Genomic DNA, 27,544 nt, shown 5'->3' with positions numbered 1-27,544 from the left:
ACATATATAAACAGTGGTATGCTGATAAAAGTTCAACTACTGGCTTTCAACACCGCCCCTCCCCCGCCCCCACCCCTGGCCAACCAAGCTTTTAACATTTTCTCCTTTACTTCCTAAGACTAGCCAATCAAGAAAATCATAAATTAAATCCAATTTTTAGCATTTGCCAGTTTCTGAGGTGTAAATGCTCACATTGAAAATTTAACAATTGGACTTGCCAGAGCCACCATAACTGGCTCTGGCATCCCATATATAAGTAGAAAGTAGTTTAAGGGCAAAAATACTCTTTTAAAAAGTCTCATTTCTTATGTGAGTTTCTTAAATTGATTAAGCTGTTGTTGAATAAGAATTTTATAACTAAATGGGACCTTGAAAATCTTCTAGCTCACCTCTTTCTGTTTTTAGTTGACCAAAGTGAGGACCACCTCAGAGGTTGAGAGTCACCTAAGGTTATAAAGCTGTTTAGTATCATGGCCTGGAGTAGGATGAAGATGATCTGAACCTTCTACTAAACTGAACTGCTTTTTGAAAGAAAGCTTTTAAAAGAATTCTTATATCTGGTTGTCCTTTTTTCCATTATTCAAGATGTTATTGAATTGTTTATCAATTATACAATATAATACAGACTCAATTTCTATAGATATATGTTTTTTGTATGTAGCAATATAAATTAATTATAGGATTTTTATAGCACAGAAAGATATTTGCCAAGATCTACAATGATTAGAAAATAATATTTACATTTGCCTTTTTTCATTAAAACTATTATGATTTTGTTCTCGAAGGAGAAGTTTTAGAAAGAGTTGTAACTTTTAAAAAATATTAAAGGCAAGTAAAATTAATTTTAAACATGGTTTAAGGCTTTATGTAAGTACTATTTCTCTAGTCCTATCTTTCTGAAGATTTGTCTTGTAAATCATGCCTTTATACATTGTTGATGTTTAGTAAATGTTTGAATTTGTGGGTTTGAATGCTGTTACTTTTGTCTTGGTCTTAGTCATAGCTTTGGTCATTATTTTCTTTTCTTTTGAAAATATTTTTGTTGTAAATGTAAATTTTGATCTAGTTATTTTAATTTTTCATTGCTTTCAATATGTAGGCTTATAGTAATATGAAATCTGGATGTAAATGTTATATTTTTATGTTTTAAAGTTCTTTTTGTAATTTTAGGAATGTCAATGAAATATTTTCATTGAACTTGAGCAGTCTAGGTCTATATGCCCTTGTCCATTTTTCTTGACAATTATTCTGATTTTTTCTGTTTGCTTTATTACCTGATGGTAGTAGAATGCTCTCTGGAGTCTTTTTCAATTATATGGATTCTTTATCACTTCTTGCACAAAGATCTTTAAATCTTTGGATGTATGCAAGCTCATATTAAGCATACTCCTGGTCTGTCAATAGATATCATATTTTGAGGAATAAAAATTAGAACTCCTAAACTTATATAGTAAGCTGAATATTGACCTACCTCTTTGTAAATCTATAGGATTTAATTCAATAAAAAGAAGTACCTTTTTAGATGTAAATTAGACATACTTATCAGTGTTTTACTGTATTAGTAAATACAGTAATTATGAGTTTGTACTTATAAATGTTGAATGTCTTTCATGCATTTTATATACTGCTTTTATACAGTAATTTTTAGTTAGTATATTCTCTTCCAATATTTATTAAACTAACTGGAATAGGAAATCTAGTTTTATCTGTGTGGGACTCATTATTTTCTAATTAGGTCTAGTTAAAGTTCTTGTGTATAGTGTCTTATAAACCTTAAGTCACAGGATTCTAGATTTTAGAGCTAGGAAGAACATAATGGAACTGAGGCACAGAGAGGTTAAATGATTTGCCCAGTGTCATCTAAACCAGGATTTGAACCCAAATCTTTATGACTCCAAGTCCAGTGTCCTTTCCTCTTATATATAATTTAGCTGTCACTAACAAACATATGTTAGAAAAGGTATCTGATTTGGAGCAGAAAGGGACCTTAGGGGTCATCTAATTTAACTCTCTTATATATGAGGGAACTGAACCCCATAGGGGTTAGGCCAGGTCACACACCAATACATCAGTCAATAAATATTTATTAAGCACCTATTATGTGACAGACACACTTTGCTATTATGTGTTGGGAATACAAAGAGGAGGATAAAAACAAAAATTTTGCTCTTAAGCAGTTCACTATCTAAAGAGGGAAAAAACCATCTAAACAACTACATACAGGAATAAAAATTCAAAATAATCAACAATGTCAGGGCTGGTATTCAAACCCACATTCTTTAATTTCATGTCAAATTAATTCATTTTTCACTGCACCGTGATACTTCCTTCCATACAGTTCTCTGCAAATGGGATATTAAAAAAATCTATACATTCTGTTTAGTGGATTAAACAAAATATGCTAATTTAATATGCATTGAAAGTATTGGAATAATATGGAATCAGAGACACTTTCCCAAAGAGTTGGCTTTTAGGTTAGATTCTAAAAATACAAAGATTTTGTTCTGGCAGAGGAGACAGCTGGGTAGTTTTAGGCATGGAGAATGTCAGTAACAAAATCCAACAAATGCTTATTAAGCTATTTGTGTTAATATTGGTTGGATGGTGGTATAACTGGTGATTCAAATCCTTTTTGGTTATCCTTTCTTGTCTTACAAAGTAGAAAGTTTGCTTCTTTCTCTGATAACACTCAGTTTTGCTTTGCTTTATCTTTCTATCCTTCCCCTGAAAGCAAGAAGTAGCAACAAATGTGGTTACTTTAGTATCTTTGCTTTACAACCTTGATTATTTTCATGGTAGCTCAAATCTTTGTCAAACTTATTCTAATAAATGATAAGAAATAACCCTCTAGTGGTTAACTTGCCTTTCACATTGAAATCTGTTTTAATTATAATTGGCAGTACATTCTGTTATTAAAATTGTATTTCTTTGAAATGCAGGATTTTTTTTTCTTTTCACAGACACTTATTGTGGCATGGATCAGAGCAAATCTGTGTGTTTATATTTCTCGAGAACTTTGGGATGATTTTCTTAGTGTGCTGTCTTCACTTACTGACTGGGAGGAACTCATAAATGAATGGGCCAATATCATGGATTCCTTAACAGCAGTATTGGCCAGAACAGTTTATGGAGTTGAAATGACAAACCTGCCATTGGATAAATTGAGTGAGCAAAAAGAAAAGAAGCAAAGAGGCAAAGGTAAGTTTTCATCCCTGTATGCTAACCTCAGATCTTGAATATTGTTGTTTCTAACATGAATATCATTTCAACAAGTGCCTATCTAATAATATTGAAATTTAGTAAATTATCAACACTAGATATTAAAAAAAACCAACCTGAATCACTCTGTTGTATCCCAGATTACTCTGCTTTTGGGAAAAAGCTTCCACACAGGCTTCTAGATCTGAGTTTAAAGGGAAGAGTTTAGAAGAAAGATAGAGGAATGTTAGTATTACCATTTTGTTTCTCCTCTTCAGATTGGTAGAGGCTGTATGATTCAGAGCAGAAAGATGTTAATGGTACTAATTGGCAGTCCTTACCATAAGTAATTGAATATCCTCTTTCTCATAGCATTGCAGTGAACATTTAAGGGCTATAATTGAACAATGAAATGTTCATGTGCAACTCAGTTACTAAAATGTACTAAAAATTTGTTTGGATTTTTAAAAGCTGCTACTATATTAGTTTTTGCTATAGCAGAATTTTAAAAATTTTCTTTTGTGCATCAATTTAACCTTCCTCAGAAATAGCATTTGCAAAATAAGTCATATAAATTTAATAAATATAAGATTGCTTAGAAATAGATTTTTGGATATATTATTGTGAGAAAAATATTGCAAAATCATCTTCAGTATTGGAGATATTTATATTTTATTCATTTAAATTTTTTTGTCATATAAGGCATAGTCATCCAGTTTGGGTGATATAAAGGTTTCTCCCCTCCATCTTCCTGTTTATTTGTGGGCTTTTCACATTTCAGTAGTTATCTCCTAACTAGTATGATAACAGACATTATAAGAGGAATGAAAATTTAGAGTGGTTACTTTTACTACTTGGTAGTAATGTTAAAAGTTTACTTTCAGACTAGGACAGTGAAGCTGTTGGCTAAAAATAATTTTTATACATGTGTATTTCAGTTATCTTTCCTTTATTCTATTTAATGAAGATTTCATTTTATTTATGAAGTTACAAAATATCAAGATGAATCCCTTGTGGGTTAGTTTGAAGGTCAAATGGATAGAGTACTGTTCTAGGCATTTGGAGACTGTATTACTATTTCTTGCTGCTACTTATTATTTTTAGCATCATTCTTGTTATAGGCTTTGCATTCAAGAAAGTTTGTTAAAATGGTATAGTTCTTTTATATTTACAACATATATTCTAGAAGATTAATTTTAGTTTAATACTGTATGGCTTCAGTAGGTAACACTAATAAGGAACTTTGAGCTTTTCTAAGGAAGTCAAGAAATTTTTTTAAAGTTGACATAATTTTATAAAAAAAAATCTTAAAATACATGTCTGTAACTACAGTACGATAAATAATTTTCTAAATAAGGAAAATATTTAATTTGTTTTTGCCATAGGTTGCATTTCAGATTCACAGAAAGCCACTGCAGTGGGGAGATCATTTTCTTTGAGTTGGAGAAGCCATCCTGATGTTACAGAACCAATGAGATTTAGGAGTGCTACCACATCTGGAGCACCAGGAGTTGAAAAAGCAAGGAATATAGTCCGTCAAAAAGCAACTGGTAAAAATTCCTCAAATGTTACGTTGTTTTATTAATTGTCTAGTATGTTTAAATATTGAGTGAAATATTAATGCAAAGTAGTTGTCTAATTTGGCCAGATATTTTAAATAATGAAAATACTGTAATCTTGACTATTGGCATAAAATCTTAGATCAGTTTAATTATGTAAATTATTGTGAATAGCTACGTTTATGAAAATATTAATATATTTTAATGAAGCAAATTATTTTTTAAAAGGTATTTGTCTTTAATTGGTAAAGAGACTTGTATTTTCTTACTTTATATACTCTTGAGCTTTCTGGGTATCTAAGTATAACTCTATAACCAATATAGACTTTCTTATGTTTAGGGACATTTGTACATTTTCTACATAATTATGTTTATACAATAAAACCTTTACTATGAGTAATCTTTAATTAACTGGAATATTTTATTGCATTTCCCTTTAACCAAAAGAATCCATAAGAAAACAAGCTTACATTGGGGATCTAATGAAAATTTAAAAAAAAACATTCAAGTAACTTCCAGAGTAAGGTCTTTGGTTTCACATTCAGCCCACACATTTAAGCTTTTTACATCTGATATATGACCCTCAGTTTCTACAACTACCCTATTTGTGAAAGAACAGTTTAATTATATTCAGTTTATTCTACAATTCTTAATAAAATATCACCTTTGAATTTGATCCATTTTAGAATGATCTATAAGAAGTGTTAACCAAAAAAAAAATCATATTAAAGCCAACACTTCATTCTCAAAGCATTGTGATGAATTAGTTTCATTGCATACTAATTTTTGAAATTAATGGCACATTTTAAAACTAAAAATTTTAGGATATTGAACAATGAAATATTCATGTGCAACTCAGTTATAAAATACACTAAAAATCTGGATTTTTAAAAGCTGCTGCTCTATTAGACAGCTCATTCGGATGCATTTTAGTCCTCATTTGCCTTCCAGCATCCTATTCTGTGCCACCACTTGTATTGTTCCTTGCTCCCTCCTACCTTTTCAAGCCTTACAAGAAAGAGAAGGGTATCTTCTCTCCATAGAAGAGCTGTCAGGTTGTCCTTGACTCTTCCCTGTCCTTACCTCTTAGCTTCACTTTGGAAAATTTGTTTCTCATTCACTGGGGGAGATAAGGCATAGAAAAACTTTAAGTAAAGGTACATAAGTATCTTTCTCTTTCCTGCCTTATACTATTCCTATTCCTAACTGTCCATGATCTCTAATACAAGGTATAAAATGGCTTTAGTGGTGTATTTTAAAGGATGTATTATTACTACTTAGCTATGATATAACAATGAGAAAGGTTAGATTTTTTAAAAAGTGAATATTTAAATGACATACTTTTAGTAATAAGGAATGTTCTATAATCAGTTATGCTGCTAAATAGATATTCTCGGAATCATTGAGATTCAATGCACAATTTAAGAATTTTTAAATTAAAATAATAATAAAGTATTTGCAAAGTGTGCTACTTTAAAAAATCTATTATTTGTAGTGGTTAATAATTAAATTAGCAATTGATTTATAACTGAATTTATCTTCTATGTATTTTTCCTATTTAATATGTCTATTTCATGTGTTTGAAAATAACAAAAACAATTGTGATAAAACTAACGTTCATATTAGTATGTTCTATTACTACCTTGCCATTAATAGGGAAAAACCTAAAGAGCTAATCTACTCAACAAGGATTAGTCATTTTTATTAAGTTTTCATTAAAAAATTCATTTTGTCCTTGGCAAGATAAGGTTTTGGATTTAGTGTTTGATTTGTGGAAAGGTAACATTTTTCTGTAAAATAAGATAGCATACAATGGAGTTCATGCTGCATTTAGCCATAGTACTCAACCCATTTAAAAGAATTTCTTAAATTTCTTGTCTTTTGACTTGCATGATGTTTTACAGTTTGGTGGAAGAACTGCCAAAGAGGGAGCAGCTGCATAAGTGCAAAAAAGAGAAAGACAATGAAGTAATTCAAATACTTGATAGTTTAAGAGAACTGCCAAGGCCAGTTTTTAGTAATCATAAGATTTTATCTAAGGCAGTGATTGTAGAATTTTAAATATGCAAACTGATAAAAGTTGTTTGGAAGCAAAAGGGAACTTCAATTAATTGTTAATAAAATAGCCTGAACTATTTTGTGATTCAGTTTGGGGTTCGTATTATCTATCATTTATGTATGAAAACTCTTTTTAGAAGGTCGTGACTTACTTGCAGGACCAAATTGACCAAAAAAACCCCCAAACAAACAAAAAACCCCAGCATATACTGTTGTTCTATTAATTGTTGATTTGTAAAATTTTAGTTGCCATATACTGAAAGTGTCCCTATTTGAAATAAGTAGCAGTGTCTAATTTTCTAACTTAATTTTACCACATACTGTACCTTTTAGTTGCCAAAATAATTTATGAATGATCTAATTATTCACAAACATTTTAATAGTTTCACATGTAATTTTAATGCTTAAAACATTGAGTAGTACATCCTTTCAAACTAATTACTATATTTGGTTGTTAAATCTTCTGCTGAGAACTTAATTCCTGTGGTTTAGCATGTCTTGGAGGTCACTTCAGCCTCTCAAAGGCTGTGCCAGCATTACAAGCTCTAGCGGGTCTACCAAACTACTAAGATTTCAATGGATTGACCATACCTCTTATCTGTGGACGGGACTGCCTAAATTGAGAAAGGATGATTAGCAGAGGTTTGACCATTAGGTAATGAATTTTTGCAGCAGCAAGAATTTACATAGGTAGTCTCCTAAACCATAGTGGAGTTGCATACTGCATTGGTGAAGAGAATACTCAGACTGAAGTAATCACATACCCTTTAAGTATTGAAGTGAGTTTTATAAGAAGGAAAAGTGGACAAATATAAACCAGGTTGTTGTATTTTTTTTAATACTTTAAAAGTTTCTTTTACAGGACAGATTGAAAATCAGTTTTAAATTTATATGGAGATGTTAATATTAAAACAAATGTGCACACGGTTGTACTTTATACTATAACTTAAACATTTGAGTAGGAGAAATGTAAAATACATATATTTTTTGTCTCCTATCAATATTGCTGATTGGTCTTTTTAAAAAGAATTCCAGTAAGGTAAAGGAACTAGGAATAAGGGAAATATAAAAGGATCTACATTTACTATAGGGGTTCTTAACTTTGGGTCAATGAACTTGTGTTTCTAAAATATTTTGATAACTGTATTATAGTTGGTTTTCATGTTTTTCTTTGTATTAAAAACATTCTGAGAAGGGGCCCATAGACCACCACATTGCCAAAACTTAAAAAGCCTAGATTTAAGATATTCTTTACCTATATATTTGTCATTGTCATCTATTCATAGATCCCTTTTAGAATGGAAATAAGGATAGAGAGCTAGACCTGTAATTTCCCTAAGAGGGAACTTTCAGATAAGATAACTTCCTTTTTTAAATAGAAGTTGGCACCATCTCTGTAACTTATATACTCAGAGAGTGGCCTGGAGTACTGATTAGGGTCACAGAAGCCAGTATATATCAGAAACAGCGCTTGAACTGACGTGTTTCTGGCTCCAAGGCAAACTCTCTATACCATACTGCATCTCAAATTTTCTTTAGCAGGATACAAATAAATATTAAGATTGTATAAATAATTATTTAAATTGCATCTATTTAAAGAAAACAAAACTGAAATGGTTGATGGTTTTTCGTAGGAAGAATTTTCTCTCACCTGAGAAATACTGATTTGTGCATTTTGGATAATAAAAAATTTCATAGTCTTGATACCTGGAAATTATGTAATTTCCATGCAACATGTATAGAGTTAGTGTATAAGATCAGTTAAACAAAATATTTCACTACTCTTCACATATATTAGAATAAAAAAAATCTCACTTTTGATTGCTACATATTAGTATAGTTTAGGAACATTTAAACTTTTAAGTTAAAATCTATTTATGCATATAGCCATCTCTCATTTACTTACTTTGTGGATTATCTATAACCCATTTTAAATCTCAGTCTGGATTTCCTTTGCCACTCAGGATGCCTCCCTCTAAGATTAATATATTTGTACTTATTATGTAATGCAAATTCATTTTAATATCAGCTTATGCAAAATGTAATTACAAAGGTAAATCTGCTGCTGCAAAAACAAAATTAAAAAGCCCCATATAAAAAACCTGAATGGTCTTTCACTCAACATGAGTGATTTTGGCATCTGTGCCACTTCTTCCTTTGTTACAAAGGGTGGTTGTGACTGGATTTAGAAATTTAAACAGACAAACTTGAGGTGTTTAGTATCTTTGCACTTGATTATTCCATTTTACTACATATTTAAAGAACACGGAAAGTTTGTAAATGATATTAATATTCTTCTGACATAATTATTACTTTATTATCTTTCCTGGAAGCTAAGCGAAGCCAGTCTATCAGCAACTGTGCCCACCTTTCTGAGGCTTTGCCAACCACTAAAAGTGTACCTCTTCTGCTTCATACTGTGAGCTCTCTCTTACCTGGTATCTCTTACACTTCTTGCTCTCACAGACTGTCAGGTACTGTACTTAAACCTCACTCATATCAACTTGTGATGTGGTTTTATAATCTTCACTTTCTAGTTTTTTTAATCTCTTGTTTAAATTTGAGTAGTCTAAGTACATTGTGCCCATAAATAAACATACTATGCTATTTTTGTAGTGTATTTGCAGAGTTTTTTGTAGAATCAATTTTCATTAGCTGTCAGATGGTTATTTTACTTAGAGGTTTAATAGGAAAGAATACTACCTAGTCCTTTACAAAATGGTAGCTTATACTTTAGTAATTTTTGTAGTTTTGATTTTTAATTCATCAGAACAGTATTCTGTCAAAAAGGGGAAAAATATTGCCACAATTCTTAATTTGAGGACTACAATAAAGTCTTGCATATAACTTTATTTTGTTTTAGGTAATATAGTTTCATTAAAGGACAGAGAAGTTTTGTTCAGGAGAACAAAATTTGAGTGAACAAATTGGAACGGTGATACTTGGCATTATAAAACAAAATGGAGATTGGTGGTGGAGTGATGTATATGTCCATAAGAGTCTTCTTTTGAAGTTGACTTTAAATCCTATTTAGTAAAAAGCCACTTATCAATATATACATTATTGCTAATTGTTAAAATTTAGTTACTAATTTGCAAAACAAAAAAAGCCTTCTGAGTTTCACATATTTAAAATCATATTTAACCATATGAGGCTTGTACACACATATATGTATATATGTCATACCAGATTTGATTCTTCTCTTATTTTAATCATCTCTGTTAATTAATTTGATCTCTATTAATTTTTACTGTAACACTAAGAAAATGTTCCTGAACCCCATTTGAAAGAGAGGAATAATATTTCCACATATTTGTGTTTCATTACTTCAGTGTTTTCAATCTTTTTATTTATTAGGTATTGACTCTAGCATTTTTGCCTATGACCTCTCGCACAGGTTGTCATGTAGTAAGGTTTAGAGGACCCAAAGAAACCAGCTTGATTCCATTTTTAGGTATACTTGTGTTACTCTCTACCTTAAAAAATTATACTAAACTAGCTTGCCAAGGATGGAATGATTTATGAACAAATCCTTTCTAGGGGGGATTTTTAACTCAAATGCAGTTGTCCTGGAGTATAATAAAGTTTAAACCCAGCTGAAGTATTAGGTGATAAAATCACTTGTCGGTTATAATAGTTGTTTCTTGTTAACTATTTGTGTTTAATGCAATGGGAAATCCTACCACTATTTTAAGAAAAAAAAAGTTTAATTAAAAAATATTTTTGGCCCTATAGGCTCAAAGGTACACAAAATACAACATGATGTTAATTCTGTAGAGCTTTAAAATGTTTTAAAAATTTATTTAAATTTAATTATTTAAAATATAGTTTATTTGCATGATAGATATTTGAATAAAAAGTCTTATCTACTTTAATCATCATTTTGGAAACATTTTCTCCTTAGCAATACCCCCAAGATTTCCAAATTTACCTAATTTCATAGTATTTGTAGGATCACATAACCTTAGAATTGGAAGAGACCTCAGAGTCCATTTAGTTAAACCTCTGCTGAAAAAGCATACCTTCACCAACATATATAATAAATGGTCATCCAGGCTGTGCTTATGGAGTTCAAGTGAGGGGAAGAAACTAATTTCTTATAGAAGTAACTGATTTCATTTTGGAATGACTCTATTAGGAAGATTTTTAAAAATAATTATTAAGCTTGAATTTGCCTCTTCACAACTTTTATTAATTGTATATTCTTTCTTCTGGGTTAAGTATACTTTTACGACCTCTATTATGTCCTTCTTTTTTATCTTTAGACTAAACATCTTCAATTCTTTAAACCTGTCCTTATATGACAAGAACCTGAGGCTGTCTTTTCAATGGTCTCTATTTCCTAAAATAGTGGTATCCAAATCTGAGACCAATATACAAATGTTCTGATAAGGACAGAGTACAGTGTGCTATATAGAGTAGAGTATACTGTACAGTACCAAAAAAACCCCTTCCTTATTCTGGAATATTGTGTCTCTCTTAATACAACTTGAGTGTATTAGCTTTTTTTGGCTTCCATATCATAATACTTTCATATTGATTTTTAATAAACTTGCCATCTACTAAAAACCCCAGGTCTTTCTCAGGTAAACTACTATCTAGCCATACTTCTTCCATCTTGTATTTGAGAAATGTAAGGCTTTATATTTATTCCTATTAAATTTCATCCTACTAGATTTGGACCAACATTCTAGCTTGTCAAGATCCTTTTGAATCTTGATTCTGTTGTCCAGTAAAGTAGTAGCCCTCTTAACTTTCATTAACTTTTGCAGATTCAGAAGCATTCCATCTATGCTTTTACCTGAGTCATTCCTAAAATGTTTTTTTCCTAAAAAAAAAATGGTCAAGAGCCAAACTCAGATCCATATCCTAGTGGATATGTTTTCCCCAATTGACATTGAACTGTTCGCAAGTATTGTTTGTGTTGGGCATCCAATCACTTCTGAATATGCCACATTGTCCCTCATTGTACTATTATATAAACCTTATCTTTTCATATTCTTTACAAGGATGACATGACAGACCTTGTTAAGTGTTTTGCTAACATTTAGTTAAACTGCTTCAATATATTGCTCTTATCCTTTCAGTCTACTACAAGAAAAGAAAGGTTAGTCTTTCATGACCTGTCGCTTTTCTAGATATTCACTAACATCTAGAATATTGTCAGGAATTAAAATCATCCTCAGTGGTCTATAGTTTGGAGACCTCTTTCTCTTATATATTTTGAAAATCAAGATGACATGAGCCTTCTCTAGTGTGATAGTACTTTTCTGGTCTTCATGGTCTTCCAGAGATTACTGACAATGGCTCAGCAATCACATTTTGTAGTTCTTTTAGCATTCAGGGATTCATTTCTTTGGGTCTGCATGACTTAATCTCAAGGGCAGCTCTGTGCTCTCATTTCTTTATTTAGTTATCATTTCCCTATTAGCTATTTTTGTTCTAGTCTTTCCAGTGTAAAGATTATTTTTCTTGGCAGAGAAAACAGAAGCAAAATAATAGTCTAGCAACTGCCTTTTCTCCCACCCTTGCCTTTCAGTTCAAATGACAACCTGTCTATACCTTCTTGTCCTCTGTGACTTGTCCATGCTCTGCCTTAAATTCTCCATACAGTGTGCTGGAGGCTTTCCTGTCAGTATCTTGCCACTGTAGCACTCAAGCTTTCTATCAGTGATCTTTGGCTGTGTTACTGTTCTGTCTCCTTTACTGGTCATAAATATCCCTGACCACGTCCTTTATGCTGCTTCTGTGCAGTTCTTAATTTGTAATGTGTTGTACCTTACTCATGCCCAGTAAATGCTCTTCTAGTGCCATGTAGGTGCCACTAACTAATTGGCTGGCTTGATTATCTTCTGCTCAGCATGAAATGATCAAGTGACCTTTACTTACCTCTTCTTCCTCTGACCCCTTACTAAGTGATCTCTCCTCTGATTTCATTGGTGAGGCAGGAACATCATCCTTTGAGGATGAGCAGCTGTTTCTTCAAAGGATGATTCAAAGGAATAAGATATTCTTATTTGTTTCTTTTATCAAAGTTTTCATTGGTCCATCTTCCCTTACCTCTTTTTGTGACATTTTTCTACTGTCTCACCTTCTAGTGCCAGCCAGGATCCCCTTTTGTTTTTTAGGTCCTTTTTTCTCCCTTGTTTTCACTTCAAGGTTCCTCTATTTTTTTTTTAAGTAAACCATCATTCTCTAAGAGGCTTTCCTCAAGTCAATAGGAAAGGTTTCTAACTGTATAGTGATTTTAAAGCTAATTTGTTATTTCCTATTTTAACTTGATAATTATGTTGATGGCAATGTGCCATTCTTCATGCTTTTTGTTTTAAAGTGTCATCTTCACTTTTAATGAAAATAAGGTGTGCTTTTTTGAGGTTAAGTGACTTGGATTGGACTCGAAACTTACAAACCATGTTGTCCACTTTTGTGCCATTGGATAAGGGTTCATAGTTCGCTGAAGTCTTTGTAATGGCCTAACTTGTGGGTCTGTGTTATCCTTCTTGGCCGTGCCGTATCTATAGCATCACTACCGTGCTTTTGGTTGTTATTTTTTCAGAAAATATTCTTTATCATGACGGCAATTTGGAAATCTTTTGTTATCTTGAGTTAATCTTATTTGTCTCCCCGCTTCATCTTCCATGTAACTCTTCAGTAATGTAGTGCAACAAAAAGAGTATTGAATTTGGGTCAAAAACCTTGGTTTGTATCTCAGTTTTGCTACTTAATTCCAGACTCTCTGAGCTTTAGTTTTCTTGTCTGCAATATAAAGGATTTGAACAAGATGAACTCAGAATGATCTCTAGCTCTATGTCTATGCTCTACATATGCATTTTAAAAAATTAAAATGCTTAATTAAAATTTATTTCCCTTTTGAAACTACTGCTGTACCATATTTATAACTGCTTTGGCCGGTTGCACCTTTTATTTTTGCAATTGTCCCCTTTGTAGATGTACTTGGTAGTGTTCATTATCTGAGGTTGCCACAAAGCTTACTTCAGTCCGGAAACCACTGATTAAGCGCCAACTAAGTAAGTGCAAAGCACTTTGTTGGGCAATGGAGATATAAAACCCAGAGCTTTCATTCTGTTTGGGAGGTACAAATAAATCAGTAATATATGTGATAATCTGAGGGGGAAGAGCTAAAAAGTAAAAACAAAGACCAGTGGTGACGTTGGAGAATTGTTTTAGAGCTTTTATTTTGGTTTATTTTGTTTTCTTATAATTTCTTTTTGTTTTATAATGGTAATTGGAAAATTTCTTGCTACTTCTAGTTCTAATTCCCCTTTTATATTCATAGAGTCCATTGAATAGTTTTTAGAAATTATAGACAATGTAATTACTATTTATTTATGAATATTATAATAGTGTTAATTAAATGGCATCTAATCTACCTTCTTGCCCCGAAAGACTTATGCCACAAGTATAAGTATGTATTTAAATTTATACCATACCATTTTGATACTTCTAAATCACATTCTGAATTTGCCAGGGAATATTCAATTGTACTTTCTGTGAATGGCAGCACTAGTTACATTTATAAAATTCTTGAATTCTTTTGCTTTGTATGGGAAAATACAGGATTAAAAAAGTTAATCTAGGCCTATTTTTTTTTGTCAGTTTTAGGTAATGGCAGACACTGTCCTTAAAAGAACAGGAGACTGTATTATTACTTTTACTTCATATCTCTCAGTGTTGCCAGTATTTTATTAAAGATAAACAAGGAAAAAAAAAAAAGATAAACAAGGACCCTGAATTTGGAATTGAAAAAGTAATAATAATTATCTTTCTACAGAATTCTTAGGCATAAGGAGACATCAACTAAACAGATTTTAGTATTATGTTTAATTTGAAATTCTGTTTGTTATTTTTTAATCATTTAGTTTTTTATATAGTTTGATTTTTTTTTAGCTGTATAAGTCTCACATTTGATAGGGAATCTACCTTATAGGGTCAACATCATCTCTAGATTTGAGTCTGTATAAATTCTGATTTAATTTAATTGTATTGAATTATCCCTTCGTGAAAAAAAAGAATAAATAATGATTAGAAGACTAACTCTTCCTATTCCAAATTTATTATTGGAAAGTTGTAGTTCAAAAATGTTACTGAGTGTTTTGAAATATTTAAGAGTGTCATTCTTTGGTTCCTCTACAATTTAGATTTAGTAGGACTTTCAAGTTGGAAATAATAAGTGAGTGATTTTATGAATCCGAAATAGTCTCATATGCTAGCTACTTTAAAAGAATACATGTGGGTATTCTGTGTAGAAGAACATAGCATATTATATAAAATTATGTAAAATGATATGTATAGCATTTAGGAAGACCTGGATTCAAATCCTGTCTCATATATTTATTAGTGATGTGACCTTTGGCAAGTCACTGAATTTCTCAGCCTCAGATTCTTCATCTACAAGATGGGGATAATAATAGCACCTACCTTATGGTGTTGCTGTGTGGATGAAATAAGAATGTTTTGAAAGCACTTTCCAATATTATTGTAATTATGTTATTCATAGAGCTCTTAAATGTTTGCTTCTTCCATTTTTACTATGCTTTTTTCACTTTTGTGCCCTTTAAAATATATCTATTTTTTAACAAGGAATTGTTGTTCTATTTTAATATAAAATAAACCTAATGTTTATTTTCTTTCCTTAATAGTGTAGTGGAAAGAACTGGACCTAGAGTGAGGGGACCTGGGTTGTATAAAAATGAGCAAAACTTTCACTTTTGGAGCCTCAGATTTGCTTTCTGTCAAATTTGGATGAGAATGCTTGTTAGTAGCACAGGATTGTGAGGAAAGCACTCTGACAGTCTTAAAGCACTGTGTAATCAGTTAAGCAATAGGCATCAAATTTGCACTGGGCTGGGCACTAGGGTCCACAGACAAAACAGATGCAACTCTTGCCTCCTAGGAATTAATATTCTTTTTTTTTCTTGGTAGGAAGAGAGGAGGAAAGTTATGTAACATTTACCCAGTTAAGTAAGTGCAAGGTAATTTAAGAAGAGAGCACTAGCAGTGAGGAGGAGACTCAAGAAAAGTGTCCCATTGGAGGCTGCCTTTAAGTCGAACTATATCAAAGCCATAATATGGCTTCAGTTCTAAAAATTCCTTACCAATAGTCAATAACTAAATATTTATTAAATGTCAGGCAGTGTGCTAAAGGTTGGAAATCAAAAGATAGAAGTGAAATAGTCCCTGCCTTGTAGGAGCTGATATTCTAGTGGGAAGAGAAAGTATATAAACATATGTTTATAAAAAATATCTTCATTTGCGAGGATCACTTGGGTGATCAGGAAAAAACTAACATAAAATGTGTTATTTGAGCCGAATCTTAGAGCAAACCAAGGTTTCTGTGAGGCAGAGGTGAAAAGTTTGTGCCTTCTGGACACGAGGGAGCAACAAATATAGGCATTGCCATGGGAGATGGGATGTCATGTGTGTAAAACAATAAGTGGCCCGGGATGGATGAGCTGTAGAATTGTGGAGAGGAGTAATGTGTAAGAATATTGCAAAGAGAGAAAGGGGCCAGGTTTTAAGGATATTTAGATGCCAAATAGAGGAGTTGATGTTTGATTCTAGAGTTAATAAGGAACTGTTGGAGTTTATTGAGGAGGGGTGACATTGTCAGACTTGTTCTTTAAGAGAGTCACTTTGCTGGCTATGATAGACTGAGGTAAGCACAGTACCTGGTGCAGAGTAAGTGCTTGATAAATGCCTATTGACTGATTGAACAAATAGGAGATTACTGTAGTAGTCTGTTCAAGAGGTGACGAGAGCCTGAACTAAGGTGATGACAGGGAGTTGAAGAGCTATGTGAGAAGTTTGAAGACAAAACTAAGATTTGGCAACTTTTTAGACATATGAGATGAGGGTAAATGAGGAATTGAAGTTGCGACTGGGTGATTATAAAAAGCATGAAGAGGGGGAGGTTTTAGGGAAAAGTTCATGGGTTCTGTTCTGAACATGTTCAGGTTAGGATGCCAATAAGTACTTTGTGGTGCAGAACTAGAGCTTAGGTGAGAGATTGGGCCTAGACATATAGAACTGGAAATCATCTTTTTAGAGGTGATAATTGAACTCATATGAGATAATGACCTTGGCTAGCTAGGTGACACAGTGGAAAGGGTGTCAGCCTAGAGTCAGGAAGACTCCTCTTTCCAAGTTCAAATCTGGCCTCAGACACTTACTAGCTGTGTGACCTTGGGTGAGTCAGTTAACTCTGTTTGCCTCAGTTTCCCTGTCTGTAAAATGATCTGGATAAAGGAATGGCAAACCACTCCAGTATCTTGGCCAAGAAAACCTCAAATGGAGTCATGAATAATCAGATAGCCACTTAAAAAATGACAAGAGCTAATGAGGTCATCAAATGATAAAGTGTGGATAAAAAGCAAAGGGCACATTCATTGTTAGTGAGAGTGATGTGAATGATGAATCAGCAAAGGAAACTGAGAAGGTATGGCCATATGGGAAAGAAAAGGAGCAGCAGAGAGTTGAATCAGAAAAAAAAAATTCAGAGAAGAGAATATCTAAGAAGAGAGGGGCCAGGTGCTGCTGAGTGATCAAAAATTATGAGAATCAGAAAGAAGCTCCTGGACCAGGCAATTAAACATCATTAATAATTTTGGAGAAGGTAATTTCAGTTGAATAATGAGGTTACAAGTCAGATCGCAAAGGGTTTCAAAAAGAGAAAAAAGCAAGCATGAGTATATAGCAAAGTTGTTAAATTTAACAAATTTAAAGCCAGTAGAGGGAGCCCAAGAACTGTTAAGGAACAAAAATTATAAAGAAAAATACATTGGTATAAGAAAGAAATTTCATGAATAAGTACAAATGATTTGATATACATCTATACAAGTATTTACATCTAGAAATTGCAGGGCTATTGACTTAAAATTATTTTTAGAATAAATAATTTTGAAAAATATCTCCTTTCCTTACTATCATTTGGCTTCATGCCAGTGAGCTATAGTTGTGCAGGGGTGACATAAAAGTATCATCTCCCTCTACACCCCTCCATTTCTATTTCCCCATCAAGAAGAGCTGTGAAATCCCACTACTTCAGTGGCTATTTGTGATTGCACACTTGTACTCCGTTTGAAGAAGACTCTGCTGACACTTTCACTAAAGCAAAGTCTTAAAAGCAATATCAAACTAGAGTATTTGAAAGGCTTATCTATTGAGTGTGGAAGAAGATCAATGTGTTAGTAATGTAATAGGACCAATAGGAGTCCTGTAATTTCAAATTGGTGACCTTGTGTTATTTAGTATGATAGCATTTGGCTAGTTTCTTTTTCTTTAGAGAGATGCTGCCCTATGGTTTTTGTTCTAGACTTTTATTTACTTCTTCTTATAATCTAGTGGCAACCACTTTCTCCTTTGAGGAGATGAAACTCACTATTCTATTATCCATGAGAAAATTAAAAGGTATTTCTGTTTAGCAATAAAGCAAGCTAGCTCTTGGCCTACCCCTACTGGCTTTGAAATAGAATTAAAAAAATTTTGTTGATGTTTTCTATTTCTTATATCACCATGGTATCCCAGGTCTTCCATCCCAAGCCCTCTCCAAGAGCAATCCCATATGACAAACAGTAATTTTTTAGAAAGGAAAAAAATCAGGATAACTGATTGATGCATTAAGAAAGTCCAAAAAATGCGATTTTTAAAACCTGTGGATTCCATGAAGTGGTAGGTTGGTTGGGTGTGACTTCTCATACTTCATTTGAATCTCACTGATCTTTATAGTTTTGTTACATTTGCTTTTAATTTTTTGGTGCATCATTATTCATTCCATTTAAATTCTTGTAGTTACATGTATCTTGTTTTCTTGCCTCTTATTTCACTTTACATCAGTTCATATAGCTCTTTCTGTGCTTCTCTGTATTCATCACACACATCATTTTGTATAACATAGTAGTATTCCATTACATTCATATACCACAGGTTTTTTTTAGTCATTCCCCAATTTATGAGCATCTACTTTGTTTCTGATTCTTAGCTAGCACAAAAAAAAATGCCACTGTAAATATTTTGGAGTAGATGAGGACCTTTTTCTTATTCATAACTTCCTTGGGACATAAATCCAGTAATGGAGTCTTTGGTATGGGGTATGGGCATTTTAGTCATTTTATGTGCATAATTCCAAGTTGTTTTCCAGAATGGTTGTATCATCAACCATAAATTAGTATATCTATCTTTCCTCACTCCCTCAAAATGAGAAATTAATAGAGACCCCCTTAGTGGAGCAAAGTACATTGTCTCTGACATCTTTAGTTAGAAGGGAAAATCGCCAAAATAAATCATGTGGCTACATCCTGGATTCTCTTTGGTAATACTAAAAAATATAAAGGTAGGGCTATACAGTGATCCAGTTTGTGCCTTGAATTTTGTGAAATTGGAAGTATATCCTTTAGTGAGTATCTGCATTGCTTGATTTCCATTCTTCCATGGGATAACTAGCGATCTCTAGCATCACTGTATTATCAAATTGAGTTAAGAAGGGACATGTAAAAAGAATGACAATAAGAAATTATTTTCTGTGGCTCTCATTCCTGTCACCCAAGCCCTTAATTCTCTGCATATCAAATTTAACCTCTTGTTTCTGTCCTTTATTCTGGTTCTCTGTTTTAAATTTGAGATTATCAGGGTCAATCCTACTTATTTTATAATGAAATATTTTTAAGGAGTGGAAAAAGTTTGGGAATGTTCTTTTAGGATGTTCTGTCACTGAACTTGTTTAGGGTAAGTGATCGGTTTGATCATTGGGGCGTGGGGGAAAGGGACAAGCATTTAAGTGCCTACTGTGTGCCAGGCATTGTGGTAAGTGCTTTACAGATTCATTTGATCTCACTTTGTGAGGCAGGTTCTACTATTATCTCTGTTTTATAGTTGAAGATACTGAAGCAAATAGAGGTTAAGTGATTTGCCCAGCATCACACAGCTAGTGAGTATTGAAGGATTTGAAATCAGGTCTTCCTGACTTCAAACCTAGCACTCTGTTGAGTGCACTATCAGCTACTAAGAAATAGTACAGTGCAGCTAGTTATCAGCTATTCATCTTTATTTCCAATAATCAGGTAAATAATTGAGCAAAATGTCCTGCTAAAACAAATCCTGACACATGGACTATATTTTCCCCACATTTTTCTTCTGAAGTTCATAAAATTATGATTAAGTGAACAGTTAACCTATAACCAAGGCTAAACAGAAAAATATTTTTGAATACGCATTGTAAAAATTCTAAAGTGTATTAATTCCTTTCTCTTGCTTAATAGAGAATCCTCTGCCCACAAATTTCAATACCCTCTGGCCTACACAGTGACGAGGCTGTAGTAACTTAGCTGAACTATTTCATGGACAACAGACATATACATTTGTTACATTTCTTGCTTAATATAACAACTGCCTGAGCTTAAATTCCACTGACCTGGACTTTGAGAACCCACCATGCCATGAGGTGGTTCTAGTGAAATTTTTAGTGATGGAATGGCTTTCTGTTAAAGGAATCCCTAAATCTCTGATGTTAATTATTTTTCTCTCAGATACCTTTTGTTACCAAAAACAGAATGGAACAGAAACTAAATTTAAATTTTTGAATGACAAGTTTCTTAAACTCTTCTGTTTCTTCTTTGTATCCAGGAGAGGTACCAGGGTATAGCAGGTAGAGAACTAGTCTTGAAGCCTGACAACCTGGGTTTAAATCCTGCCTTTGGCACCTGATTGTATGACCCTAGGCAAGTCCTCTGCTCTAAGACTCTTAAGTTGCAGAGAAGGTTCTGACTTGCCTTGGTGGAGGGAGCTTCCTGTACCAGTGAAATCACAGGTCTAATCTCTATCTCCTAATTAGTTTGAAGTTAATAAAGGTATTGTTTCATTTACTTACTTTTTCACTTTATTAAGAACTTGAAGATTGACATTGTCAATCTATTGCCATTCGTTACCATTACCATTATTGTAAAATAAGCCCAGAAGTGTAAGAATGGAGCTAGACTGACTGTGAAGGGCTGCTGTGAAGTCCAGCTGAGGACTTGGCATTTTATTCTAGGGAGAGTAGGAATTCTTGAACAAAGGAGTGACAAAAGGAGCCATGAGACTCTTGCTTTTGGAAGATGATTTTGGTAGGGAATGGATTGGAGAAGGGAGAGAAAGGAGGGAAATGATTGGGGACTGCTAAAGTAGGACAGACAAGAAGTAGTGAGGTACTGAATTAGGGTAATGGTTATATGAGTGGATAGAGATGTTGTTGAGGTAGATTAAGGTAAGATTAAGTAGAATTAGGCAGGTAGGGAGAGAACTAAGGAAGAACGGTTCATTAAAGTCAGAGGTGGAGAAATTCAGGAAGAAGCAGTTGAGTACTTAATCAGCAAGCACTTACTCAGTGCCAGACTCTGCCAAGCACTGGGCATACAAATAGTAAGGTTAAATAGTACCTGCTTTTGGGTAAGTTACAGTCTGACAGAGGAGACCGTATGAGCATGGCTGTCTGTGTATGTATATATGTGTCTCTCTGTCCCTGTCTGTGACTCTGTCTCTCTCTCATTGGAACAAGGAGGGACTTGAGGCAGGGAAACCAAATAATCAACAGATAAGAAATGCGAAACTCTTTTAGATAATGCTTAGTAAATGCTAGTTGACTTACTGACTTCAGATTTAGTTATTAAGAAATCGCTGGGTAACCTTGGTGAGAAAAATTTCAGTCCATTGGTGAGGTCAGGAGATATATTCTTCCTATTTGCCCTTCTTTTTAAATGTAATATATTTTTCAATATTTTGATGCCTTTTGTCATATCACATGTTATTAAAAATTTCCTCCTTCCTCCCCAACTGAACTCATACCAGTGAAGAAAAATTAAACACAAACACCAGTCTAGTGATTGTATTTGACAATATATACATTTGCTCTCTGCTTCTCAGCTATGAGGAGGAAGACGTTCTCCAGGATCATTATGAATTTTACAATGACTTCGAGTTTGGCCTTCTTTTAGTGACTTTCATTTACAGTATTATTGTTTATATATATATATATATATATATATATATATATATATGTATAATGATCCTTTTTGTCCTGCTTATCTCCTTCTACATCAATTCATTCAGATCTTCCTGTGAATTCCTCATATTCATCATTTCTTTTTGTGTGACCTAGTTTTTTCAGTAATTTCCCAATTGATTGGTACCTACTATTGTATTGCATTAATTAACAATAACTGGTTGTTTATTTTATACTCTTAAGGGTCATAGGATCATAAAATGTAAGGCACATGGTTTTTAAAATCTTAAATTGCCTAATTTAAGCTTTTTTAAAAAAAACTTTATCCAGGTTAAAAATATGTTAATATTTGTTAAGAGGAATCAATAAGTTGAATAGAAGCATTTCTTCAGAATAAGTTATTTTAAAATATGGACTAAAATCCTCTGTGTGACTCAGGATGGGCTTTTGTCAACTGCAATGCACATCATTGAAGGGAATATCATTGATGTGGTCATCAATCTATTGGAACATTGGAGAACAAAAACACTACCAAGTATATAATTTTAAAAAAAACCACACAAGTATCTAATATTGAGACATAATAATAAAGACATTTAGTAATGCATAATTAACTCATGTCCATGAAAAACTCATCTTACTTACACTTTAGCACTTACTTTTGAAATTGTTTTTATTTTTCAAATAAAAGAAGATACAATTGAAGTTTAACTCTTATATTTCCTTTTTCTTTGATCTTGGTAAATTTATGTCCCTATTTCTTTCATTAAATTTAATCCTCAAATAATAACCCAGGCTTTAGTATTTGCACATTTTTTCCCTTCCTTGCTTATTTCCATTCCTTCCTTTCTTCTGCTCAATGATTTTAATGATTACCATCTGTACTATTTATTTTGCTGTATTAGTTTCTTTTTTCATTGCGAAAATTGAGTTAAAGTATTTTCATAGTATTAAACATTAATGTTAGGAAATCTAAGTACTTTATTATTTTGAGATTCATCATCATGTCTATTTTGAAACTATTAAACCTTAATTATAGTAATTCAGAATAGAATAAAATATATTATTTCAAATTTTATAATTTAATTTTAAAATATTGCATATTTTCTGTTAATGATTTTCAGAAGTGGAAGAATGTCAACAGTCAGAAAATGTAATGGGAGGTGAATCTGGCTGCCTGTTGGTCGACCAGGAACAACAGATACCTCGTAGCAGTAGTACTTCTGATATAACTGACCAGTTACATTCTGATTCTAACCAAGGTAAACTATATATTTTTAATGTTTTCATAAGGTTGTTAATACTCACAGCAAAAACAGTTTGTCATTCTGATAGACAGTGACTAAACCTGTGATTTTATTGTTATGGGGAACTCTCAGATGAGAAAACTCTTCCCATCAGAGTAGGTCAGTAATATATAATCTTGGGGAGTAGTCTAGAGCACTTAAGAGGTTTGCCCATGGTCACTCAGCCAGAATGGGTCTGAGGCAAGCTCTCTATCCAAGTTTTCTATCTCTGCGACAATGTCACTGTGGACATATTTCTTAAAACTTTTTCTTAATAGATTTTTAACAATATTTTTACATTCTTGCATTCATTTTTGAAATCAATTGATTTTTAAGTATAACAGCATTTAGGGATTGACTATCCTGTGTTTAGCCTATGTGGAATTTTAATCTCTTATGTACCTGTTAGTAGCTTATTTTCCTTTCTCATGTCCAGTTCTAAGGCAGTTAAGGAGTATATTCCAGTATTTCCTCATTAAGTATTAAAATTACAACCTCTCAGTCATTTAGCTTTGAGTCCGCACTTTATTTTATTAAACATCATTTATTAAATAAGAGAGAAAACTTTCCCCCTAAACTTTTGTTTCCCCATCTGTCTTTCTCTCTCCCCTCCCTCCTTACCCCCCCTTCTCTCTCTATCTCTCTCTCTCAATCTCTCTCTCTCTCAATCTTTCTCTCTCTCTTTCTTTCTCTCTCCCCCTCTCTTCCCCCCCCCCTTCTCCCTCTCTTACAATGAGGGATGCACAATGTGATCTATAGAAGCCTAAGCTAGGCCAGGAGAGGTGAGGTCTAGTATCAGTTCTGCAACCAGATTTGTTTGACTTTGGGAAACTTCTTTGGTCGTTTTTTTCTGATGTGTAAAATGAAGAGGCTGACTTGATGATTCCTAAGGTCCCTTGGTAACTCTAAAATATTATAACTGTACTAGAAGGATTCTCTCACTAGTTGGTTGGTTGGTTGTTGTCCTTCATTCTTGAAGAGGACCAAAATGACATCACTATGCTAGAGTCAAGTTTCAGTGTGTCAGACTGTGGCTGATCAGACCAATACAAGCTGGGAATGCTCTACCACAGGTCGGCCACAAATAGTCTGTGTGAACATTTGGGGTGGATACTCTAAATTTGTGCATCCTGCATTTCCTTTGAGCTGTTTCAATTCTGCTTTGCTCATAGAGTACAACACCTTCTCTGATGTGGGCACACCATGCTGAGCGGTCCTGTGCCAGTGTCTCCCATGTCACACAATCAATTCCAAAGTTCTTAAGAGAGATCTTGAGAGTGAAGACTTCTCTCACTGACAGGAGAAATGAATGAAATGTTGTAGAATATCCATTGGAAAGACCTGACCATTATTTGTTCCCATGTTGTTTTTTCTTATGTTCTGTTGTAACATAGAGCCCTATTTTTAAGCCTCATATGCCCACTAGAGTTCAGCAATTGTTTATTTTAAAAACTATAATCAATCACAAATGTATAATCCAATTCATTTTTCATCCTACAGGTAAAAAAATGGAGAACTCACAGAATTTAAGTTCATCAGATCCCAGACAAATTCAGGAAAATAAAGGACATTTAAAGAAAGAAAATGAAGGACCAACAGTAAGATACTTTAATTTATTAGATTGGTATTCCTTTGGGAATTATAATCAAACATTATAAATTAAAACAAATAATAGCACTATTATAAATGTCAGTGTTTTTCCTCTCCCAAATCATACATTCTGGTAGGAAATCATCCTGAATTTTGATATCATTTCTAGCTTCTAATGTTTTGGGGATGAAAAAACTCCGTCTAATTTTATAGGTATATTCAGAATTTGAGAATTCAACTAGTTCAAAATTTAAAAAAAATATTGTCTGAAAACTAGATATTACTACCCTAAGGAGTTATATAAATAGTCAAGTCATCATTCCTTAATGCTTATAGGCATAAATCACCATCGCTTAAATTGAGTGATTAAATAAATGATTATTTTTATTTGCTTATATTCTCCTAATTTTGGCAATGGGTGACACTTTATTTTAGCAATGTGCCTTTTAAAGACATTTTTTCCACTGTGTCAATGACTAGGACATGTTGTAAACCTCCAGAAAAAGAAAATAGCTTATTTCCTTTTTGGTAATTTGATCAGTCCAGATGGATCAGATTCTCCTCTAAATTAGGAATTCATATGCTGTTTTAATCTATTAACTCTGTAATGCACTAAACTTTGTTAGTCTTTCCATGTTGGGGGAAGAAAAACCCTTTCCTTTGACCTTGTTTCTGCCTTTACATCCTTTATTTTCCACTTTTCATGTGAACTGATTTCCAGTCTTGGTTCTGCCACAAACTAGCTGTACATTTGAGGATGAGCCACCAAATCTTTCTTAGCTTTGGTTTTCTAATTTGTAAAATGATGATGTTTGATTAGGTAATTGTCAGAGGTACCTTTGGACTTTAAATCTGGAAGCCAAAAATACCCTGGTTTATACTACCAGGAAGAGGCAAATACTGGTGAGAAAGTATATTTTTCTGCAAATATACTTAAGCGAATTAATAGAACTTTAAAATTAATTACGCATAATTTTGTATTCCTCATTAGTAGGTCAGTTTAATCAGATGCCTGTTGACATAATGGAATCCATAAATTAAAATGATAAATTTTGAGTTATTGATAACTTCTTTGTGAAAATGTATAAATATTTAACATAGATACAGAATATTAAGGCATTCTTTTTTCCTTTTCTGAGTGGCTGTCTTTTGTTTGACTGTTAGAAATGTATACTAGGAAATTCTGTGGTCTCTTTAAAATGAAAAATAGCTTGCAATAAACAAATGCAATATGATTTCTCTTTGTCTGAAGGTTTTAGTGCGAAGAAGCAGCAGCCCAACTGAAATAGATTTAAAAGATGATTTGCAGCAAACAGAAGGAAAATGTAGAGAAAGACAAAAGAGTAAGTTCCAGGAACTTGAAAATTGTTATTTTGATCATCTGCAAAAGCTATATACATACATACATGCATACATGTGATTTTTTCCTATTTCCCAAGACAATAACACCCCACTATTTTATATTAATGGGGTGTTTTGTTTTAACCAAATTTTCTAGCCAACTATGGATTTGCAGAGTAACATTTCACTAGGCAAGGATTTAGTGGAACAAATTGTATTGTCTGATGACTATAGCCAAATGAAGGGAAAAATGAAATCATTTCCACAGCATTTAGTTTCTTCAGTTCCCAGACAAATTCCACAAACTTTACATAGGCAGAAACTTTTATAAATCTCTTTAATTCAAGTAAGTATTTAAAAAGCAAAGTTCAACTGGAAATGTGAAAAAAGGTAGCCTTTTAAAAAAATAGTAAGAACATTTGGAAAACCCATAGCAATGGCCTCTTGTCCTTTGTTTGGACAACTCTCAACCTAAACCATTCAGAACAGCCTCCGAGCAGTAAGAAAAATATCTTTCACAAAGCTCACTAGATAGATATTCCATAGGAGGTTGCATAAATCCATTTTCAGATCCTCACAGAGAAGCAAGTATGTGAAATTAGATCTTATTTGAATAACTTTGACCATCTGATTTTCCATGACACATTTTAATTCTTTCTTTGTTGAAGTCATTGCAATAAGGTAGCGGACTGGTAGAGGGAAACAGTGAGAAGTGACAACTAACAGCAATCAACGAGGCAATTATAAAGGGGAGATGGTAGAACTTTTAAAGTATAGCAATCTGATAACATTTAACATTGAAGCTGATAGCTCTATATACTTAAGTAGCCTCTTGAAGATATCACTGTTTTACAACACAGTACAATAATCCTTATTCATAGTGATAACTGTGGGTCATCAAATAAAGGTCAAATTTTGCTCAGTATAATGTTTAATAAGTCATGGAAGTATGTTTTAGAAATATTTCCATTAAATTACAAAAAATTTAGTTGTCAACTGCATAAGAGTCCAATTATTTTGAAAATTCACTTGTGGAATACCTTATTGCATTATTATTCCAGTTTGATGAAACTCTACTATACTAGTCAGAACAGGGATGAAAAACCTTCAACTAGCAGCAGATCTGGTTCAATGAACAAGTACAAAAGAAGGATAAACCATTGTAATGTATGCGTTCAGTTGAGCAAAATGCCTCAGTATGACTTTAAAAGTACCCTAGCAGATTCCTAAAAGATCATGAAATGGAAATTGCTATTCTGTGAAATTCTGTGTCCATATCTCTGTGTGTTTCTGTCTTTTCTCTGTTTCCCATTTTTCTCCCCTTTCTGTAAATTTCCATTAATAACTACAGTATAGAAGAAAAATATTTATTTGTTGTATTTATTGATTTTTGTGTTCCCTAACCTTGGTTTTTAAAAAAAAACAAACTCCTTTTTTTAATCAGAGTTTTACTTTTTCAGTGTTGCTCATGATTAACATTAACCTTGTTATTTTTCTATGAATTCATTTTGCTTTTGTTC

The 27,544-nt window shown here is 32.9% G+C and overlaps 1 protein-coding gene across 1 annotated transcript in view; it reads left to right on the top strand.

The window, feature by feature from the left end:
- Positions 1-27,544, top strand: part of RALGAPA2 (Ral GTPase activating protein catalytic subunit alpha 2) — a 409,611-nt gene that overhangs the window by 107,126 nt on the left and 274,941 nt on the right. The window contains exons 15-19 of the mRNA XM_036748146.1: positions 2,961-3,198; positions 4,584-4,748; positions 22,932-23,069; positions 24,594-24,691; positions 25,936-26,026. Of these exons, the coding sequence (XP_036604041.1) occupies positions 2,961-3,198; positions 4,584-4,748; positions 22,932-23,069; positions 24,594-24,691; positions 25,936-26,026 (730 nt within the window). The remainder of the gene's footprint in view (positions 1-2,960; positions 3,199-4,583; positions 4,749-22,931; positions 23,070-24,593; positions 24,692-25,935; positions 26,027-27,544) is intronic.

Source organism: Trichosurus vulpecula, chromosome 3 (genome assembly GCF_011100635.1).
Source record: "Trichosurus vulpecula isolate mTriVul1 chromosome 3, mTriVul1.pri, whole genome shotgun sequence".
NCBI classification, from domain to species: domain Eukaryota; kingdom Metazoa; phylum Chordata; class Mammalia; order Diprotodontia; family Phalangeridae; genus Trichosurus; species Trichosurus vulpecula.
This window is presented reverse-complemented; position numbering and strand designations above follow the sequence as displayed.